This window comes from Pleuronectes platessa, chromosome 3 (assembly GCF_947347685.1).
Source record: "Pleuronectes platessa chromosome 3, fPlePla1.1, whole genome shotgun sequence".
Taxonomy (NCBI): domain Eukaryota; kingdom Metazoa; phylum Chordata; class Actinopteri; order Pleuronectiformes; family Pleuronectidae; genus Pleuronectes; species Pleuronectes platessa.
Genome location: NC_070628.1, coordinates 13,128,962 through 13,136,461, shown reverse-complemented (window position 1 = coordinate 13,136,461; position 7,500 = coordinate 13,128,962). Strand labels below are relative to the sequence as shown.

General features: G+C 42.4%; 2 protein-coding genes across 2 annotated transcripts in view; one reads left to right on the top strand and one right to left on the bottom strand.

Annotated features, from left to right (window-relative positions):
- Positions 1-736, top strand: part of serping1 (serpin peptidase inhibitor, clade G (C1 inhibitor), member 1) — a 5,783-nt gene extending 5,047 nt beyond the window's left edge. The window contains exons 10-11 of the mRNA XM_053418642.1: positions 1-181; positions 402-736. The exon at positions 1-181 is cut by the window's left edge and continues 42 nt beyond it. Coding sequence (XP_053274617.1) covers positions 1-181; positions 402-649 — 429 coding nt within the window. The 3' untranslated portion in view covers positions 650-736. The remainder of the gene's footprint in view (positions 182-401) is intronic.
- Positions 737-4,482: 3,746 nt separating this feature from the next.
- doc2d (double C2-like domains, delta) overlaps positions 4,483-7,500 on the bottom strand; it is a 34,342-nt gene continuing 31,324 nt past the window's right edge. The window contains 1 exon segment of the mRNA XM_053419276.1: positions 4,483-5,345. Within this exon segment, the coding sequence (XP_053275251.1) occupies positions 5,206-5,345 (140 nt within the window). The 3' untranslated portion in view covers positions 4,483-5,205.

The following is a 7,500-nucleotide window of genomic DNA, read 5'->3' as shown; positions in this document are numbered from 1 at the left end:
CTGGTGCCTCGCACCTACAAGGTGGAAGACCTGCAGCAGCTGGAGGACCAGATGACGGACACGGCCGTGCTCCAAATGATAGAAGAGATGAAAACAACATCTCCTCACCCGGTGGAGGTTTCTCTGCCCAGGATCAAGCTGGATGTCCAACCAGACATGACAATAGTTATGAAGAAATTAGGTTTGTCTCATCTCTCATGCTCCTCTGTTTGTCACACACAACTCAGCTCGGGCACTGCTTTACCCAGCAGCCAGACACAAAGTCCCACTTGTGAAACATGTCTGCTCCGTCTACTCTTTGAGATCCTCAGATCGGTGTCCGCTCTACTGACTTGCTCTTTCCTCTCTGCTTCATTCACCACCCTCCTTTTTTTTTTCTGACCCCCCCCCCCCCTGACCAGGTCTGTCATCCCTCTTTGAGGAGGCCAACCTGTGCGGCCTCTACTCAGAGGACAGGCTGCTTCTGGACGACGCCAGACACCGGGCCTTCCTCGCACTGACCGAAGACGGGGTGGAGGCCGGTGCCGCCACTGCCATCGGCTTCGCTCGCTCCTTCCCTTCCTTCTCCGCCATGCAGCCTTTCGTCATGCTGCTGTGGAGCGACCAGGCCAATGTGCCACTCTTCATTGGTAGAGTGACCGACCCGTGAGCAACAGAGAGGGGATGAGAGCAGGAAAGAAACTGCGTGATGAAGAAATGCTGAATAACACATTTCAAATAAAAGTAATTTCCTTAGTTTCTGTGTTTTTTTTTTGTTGCCATCTCAAACATAACATAAAACAGGGGTCTTCAACGTTTTTCAGGCCAAGGACCCCCAAACTGGGCAAGAGATGGAGCAGGGACCCCCTACTATATATATATATATGTACAGTATAAAATTGTGTTTTATATTAAACTGGGCCTAGTGCCTTGTATAAACATAGCTACCCTGTTATTGTGCAATCAATACAAAGCTTATCAAATATTACAAGGGTTAATTTATTCATGTTTGTAATTTAAACATGTGCAAGGTACAGGATGGCCATGCCACTGCCATTTATAAACATACATCTTGCATACGACACTGAGCTATTAAAGTAATTCACAGATTCAGGTTTTTATTTTAAACATGCATGTAGAAGAGACAGTGAATCCTCAAGCCATCTGTGGATGGCACACATACTCCCATATTAGTGAGATGTCGGACCCTGATAGGTAGCACACAACTTATCTAATCTTGGACGGATGGAGGTTGTCAGGTAGAGGGTCATATCAGCCTCACAATATGTTGGATGCATGTAAATGTTTATTTAAAGACATTTAACTTTGTGGGGAATTTTTTTTCTTTAAAATTAGAAAAAAATAAAATAATTAAAAATTAACAAAATTGTCTAATCAACCAAAGATTTCGCGACCCCCCTGCAGTACCTCCGCGGACCCCCTAGGGGTCGCGGACCCCCTGTTGAAGACCCCTGACATAAAACATTCTTACATTTGACTCAACTGTCACTTACATGAGGCTTATAAAACATATACACAGAATAGTGTTTTAAGGTGATGATGAATAAGCACATACACACACTTTTGTTGTCTGTCTGATGTCTTTGAAGAGCCGAGCACAGTATGGATGCGTTGTTTCTCAAAAGGAAGACAGACGAGCACTGAAACAACTTCAATTTATTTTGCGAAGTAGTTACACAAACCCACCACACGATGGCAGTCATACTGTGTGATTGACATTGAGGGTAAATACACAGGGACTGCAGTAGTAAATTCCCACCAAACTTGCACCTCAGCCCTCCTGCATCTTCACCACTGATATCAATTTAAGGAAGACAAGTGTCAAAATCTGTGACAGTAAAGGTTTTGTTTGTTTTGTTCCTTCTTCTTCTTCTTCTTCTTCTTCTTCTTCTTCTTCTTCTTCTACTTCTTCTTCTTCTTCTTCTTCTTCTTCTTCTTCTTCTTCTTCTTCTTCTTCTTCTTCTTTTCTTTTTTAAAGCAACAGCTTGCTTGATCAAAGCACAGCAACTGAGCAAAAAATACCCTGAATCATCGTAGTCACAAACAAGTAACACACTAAGACGTTTAGAGACCGAATAGACGGCGAGGACTGTAAACACATCGGCATTCAGAATGATCAGCGGAGGGTTGCACTCGATTACACAAGCTGATGGGGTTTGCTAAACATGCAGCTGTATCGCAGCTAAAATGGTTACATAAGCTAAGCAGGGTCAATAGACAGGAGTCAGAACAACTTGGTGACTGTAAACAAAAGCAACAGATCCAGAGACAGGAGTAGGCGGCCGTCCAGCCCCAAAATGTCAACTCTATTAGATCACTCTCACCTCGCATGACCCAGAAGTGCACCGTCGTCGATGCCTGTGTAACATTATAATGTTATCGATTTGGTTTGATTATCTCACTGCTGACATGCTGGGTGTTTTGATGTGCATAGAGAAAGTACAGAATAATCCCCCATCCCATCACGGCCCAACCCGCTACTTAAAGTCTTTTAAGGTGCAACTGAAAATGTGTCGAAGCTCATTATAACACATAGTTTAGTTCCAAGCTCTTATGATAATGCCCAAGCCCTTTTTCTTCTACATCCAATCCATTGAAGGATCCATTTTTATTTTTTTTTGCAGTCAACAATGAGACATTCACAAGGTTGTCGGAGGACAGCAAGAATACGAGCAGCCCGATCGATTCGACAGTTAGAAAAACTCCCGGAGGCCACTGACTGACTGTGGGTCTGCTTTTGTGAACCACTGTACGGCCACAGCCTCAGTGATGGAGGAACCGTGGGGGGGGGGGGGGGGTCGCACTTCATATCCTGACAATTCAACAATATGCACATAACATTCATGTAGGTTGATAAGTGTGCAATCGAGCTCAGATCTAAATACTGTGGATCCTTATCTGTGATGATCCACGGTCCCCTGCTGCAAAGCGTGTTTCCATTCAGGTTATAATCTCTCTTTGATCTCTTCAGGCGGAATTAACAGGGGGCTTCATTTTTAAAAGTCTGCATTTCTACTGACTGCACGCTGCAATCCTGTTTCACAGACATGGTCCCAGTGGTCCTACCTGGCATCCAAATAATGTTATATATGCCACTTTAAACCTGATGCCTAACAGTTCATAAAACACAATAAGTGAACGGGATGAATGGGACACTGGATAACGCAACAGTCCTCTTAACAACAGGCTCTTGAGGTGAATGGTGAAGGTGAATGTGGTGGGGGTCTTATTCTTTCAGATCAGATTACAGTACCAATCAAATGCCGAAGGAAATATTCAAAGTAGAACATCACCCAGTAGAGTGCATACCTCCGCCAAGGACCAACAGTCCCCTTGAATTCAATTGGACTGCACCAGGTTTCACACACTCACAGATATCAGTCCCCGAAATGTGCCTGATTTCTTTCATCAACTCATTCAGTTGGGAAAGTGTAACAAGGGTTGAACAACGGCCAAATAATAAAGACAGTGAAACAAGTTATTCTGGATACGCCCCCTGATCCATACCACACCCTGCCAGGAGGGCTGGGGAGTAGCGGTGAGTTGTTTTTGTGTAACCATGCTAACAAACAAACAAACAAACAAACAAATGGTGAAAACAGCATCTGCTTGGCGGAGGGAATAAATATGCACTGAGCAGCCACAACATAAAAATGACTCACAAGTGGAGTAAAGGACATTCATTGAATTGATTTTTTTAAAATGGCACCTGTCACAGGGCGGGATGTAACGCTGACGTGTCGGAAGCTGTAAAAGTGTAAGGGTCAGGGGAACATTGACAAAGGCCAGGCTGTGACGGGTGGATGTTCATTGGTCAGAACCCACCAAGGAAGCGCTCAACATCCTATAGCGTGATACCAATTGCCATAATTATAGGTGTCTTAATGTTGTGGCTAATCAGTGGGTTCACTGGTAGGATATCGCCCTGCAGGAGGAAAAGTGTTCCATCAGTCTGTGACTCCGCTGGAGCAGAAATCGAGTTATTGAGTTTATCTCGCTTGGATCCTGAAGGTAAAAAAACAACAACAGCTCCCTCAGCCTGTCATCAGAGAAGCAAAAAAAAACAAAAAAAGAAGGAGAACAGAAGTTAAGCATCAAAACATGTCCCATTCTTCAAGTTGCTCTTTGACCGTCTGGCAATGGGAGAGACAGAGATGGTTTTGGCACACACGGATGATTGACAGCTTGTCAGTGTCCTCCAGCCAGGAACACTCACGCCACTGAGACCTGTGGCGGCGGCGGCGGCGGCGGAGGATTTCTCGCTTGTATGTTTTTCTTGTCCTTTGTTATTATTTCTTCTCGCCTCTGTGCTTCTGAAGTTGGATGGAGACATTTTGAATGCGGCACGATGATACGGACAGACACAGACTCCAAAGACGGTTAATGTAGGCACTCGTATTCCCAAATAGCCCTCGCACACACACACACACACACACACACACACACACACACGCTGACACATCAATGTGCGACATGAAGATGAACAGAGAGCCACTGTCACTTTAACTCGATGAAAGACAGAAGAACACTGAAACATTAAAGGTACAAATCCACCAAATGGATCATTTTGTGCTTTATAATATGGTGTCGTCGTTGTTTTGCATCAGATCAACAACCACTGAAATAGACTTCTCAGGACAGAATTCCCCTTTTTTTCATGACGTCCCCGCTCTCCTCACTAAACACCACGTTATGAGTCACTGGGGTGCACGTGCTGCCGGCCCTCTTTCACTGAATGGATTTCGAGTACATTCGGTTCTCGTCATCTCTTCCTCTGGTGTGAATCTGAACGACAGAGTATGAGCGACTTCCACATTACAGTGAGGTCTAAAGCACAATTTGTGTGAGTATTTTTTTTTTTTTTTTAACGTCAACACTTTAATGAGGACATTGTCACAATTTGGTTCACCTTCAAAAAAAAAAAAATAATGTATTCAGATTGTTACCATCACTGATATTAGTATGAATATCACATACTAATACTCGGTGCTTGAAGCATTGGCGTTCAACGACAGATTTCATCTTCAACATTGTTATTATTATCAATATTATTATTGCATGTTTTATCCTTTGCTCTTATTACTGCTTGACTTGGTCTCTGTTTCCAACTGTTTCTCAGTGGGAAAAGTGTGTGTAGGTGTGTGTAGGTGTGTGTCTGTGTGTGCACATGTCTACGTGTGTGTTTGCATGGACGTCTTTTGTTATCTAGTCCGGTTTGTCACTGGGCGGGGCTCCTTGCTGTGTGAGCGTATGCCAGTACTCCACTTTCTTCCCTTTGTTTTTGAGACACTCAAACCAGTGTTTGAGTCTCTCTCCGCTCGCGTTGATGCCCAGCTCCACTCCACCTGAAACCGGGGAGAGAAAACAGAGGAGTGTCAGGAGGTGAGGGGTGGATGACATTAGGAGGAGAGGATGAGAAGGACAGGAGATGAAAGAGAGAGGTACGTGAAGCACTCAGGTCTTTCTCTCAAGCCAAGTCAAAAACAGCAATTGAATAAAAGTGTCAATTACATTTTTTTCGTGTGATTAATATATCATTATAAATTACATAATTAAACTAAGACCCCTTTAACATAGGTATAAACAAGAATCAAATGTTTAAGCATGCAGCCCCCATCTTCAGATTCTCTGTAATCCTTCTATGCATTTCTCTTTAGTTCTCTCCCCTGGGGAATGATCTCTGACCTGTTAATGGATGAGTATAGAACATGGGTTTTTGTCGTCTTTAAGCACGAGGCACAGTTTTATGAATACACCATTTCATTTACATTGTATGCTGAGACACATGCAGCCATGCACCTCTCAGACATGGGATTTGGGACGTTGTTTTGCCTTGGGTCGCAACCTCCCTATATAATGTGGGCTCAACTCCTGCAAAGCAGGCTTCACTATTGGCGTGTGAATGTCTCCGGATCTCTAGAATGAATCCGTCCTGACCTGTAAAGACTTCTGTGTAATAAACTTTAACTGTACAAGCAGGTTCTGGGTCTGCGGAGAATTCTTCCTTCAGCATCAATTTCACCATCATCGACCTCTCGGCTGCCCAAAATATACGATATTTATATTTTTTATAAATTTATTTAATTGTTATACATTATTATCATTGCTATTATTTATTAATTATATATTTTAATTGGTCATTCTAACAATAGAAAGAAAGAAAAGTGTAAACAAAATACAATGGAGCAGTTTTTCAATCTACATACCAAATTGTAATTGAAATGATATAAAGCTTAGTGAGATAATAGTCTGGAGAATAAATTTAACATAAATTACATGTAGCATCTTATTGCTGTAGCTGTTGAATGTGAAGCTAGTTTGAACTTCTTTATTAATAGTTAGTAAAAGTAGTAACCAGCCTACAGCAGATGTTGGTCTACTGGGAGTCAGAGGGTGAAACTGGAAGGATGTGAGATGATCAGTGGGGTAGAAAAGTAGAAAAAGCTCAATTCTGTTGTGCATATTTTTGGTCTTTTTCAACTCATCACAAACTGTGTCTCTTCGAGCAGGTAGCATTCAGCACAGTACAGTGGCTCTTTGGATGTTTTTTGCAACACAGGCGTCTAAAAGACTGCGTATCAGAAGTGCTTGTGGTTTATGATGCGGGAAGGCTCTTCTCTTTTAGATGTTTCACAAAACAAAACAGTTTGGTCGTGCTGTTTTCAGCCATTTTGCTCCCGGTCGCTGGAAAAGCCTCCAGAGGATCCGTGAGGAGCTGAACCTGTTTCAATTTATAGAGTTTTATTATTTTATGGTTCAGTATTAATATTTATTTTTCTATTTTGTTTTAGTAACATTTTAGTCTTGATTATACACATTTAGACTTTTAATGTTGTCTCTTCTATTATTGATTGCTATGACTCAAAGTATTAGTGTCTGAACATTCTGTCACCTTTGAATTGCAATTGATTTGTCTGAAAGATGCTCTATTAATAAAGGTTGACTGATTGATTGATGCAATGTAACAACGACCCTCAAATAAACACTGCAAGTATAGAGCCTGCATAAATGTACTGAGTAACTCTCCACAACTGGAGGCAAATCACTGGATATACAGACCCTTTATTTTCTGGTTACCGTCAAATATCCAATAATGTGTAAATAAGCTTAGGCAATTAGGTGCATCAACTTTCATAACAATAAATACAATTATCATTTAATAGGCAGACAGAAATGTCAATGTCAAGACAAATTCCTCCAGGCAAAGAAATATAAATAGACGAGAAGCTGGAAAACTACTGGAAACGGAGATTTAAATAACTAAAGACCTGTTTGAAAGAGCACGGCCAGTGAATATGACGGGTGGGAGGAATAAATATACAGAGAGGCAGGAAATGACAGAGGTGAAAGTGAGCTGAGGTGACGGAGGCGTTGGTGGAGAGGCAGACTGGAAGACACAGAGACGCAGGCAGTTGCTGCTCCGAGGTTTATTACCAAACCAATCCCCGGCTGTGATTGTGCAGCTAATGGAGCGTGAAGTTTTAAACACGATACTTTGGC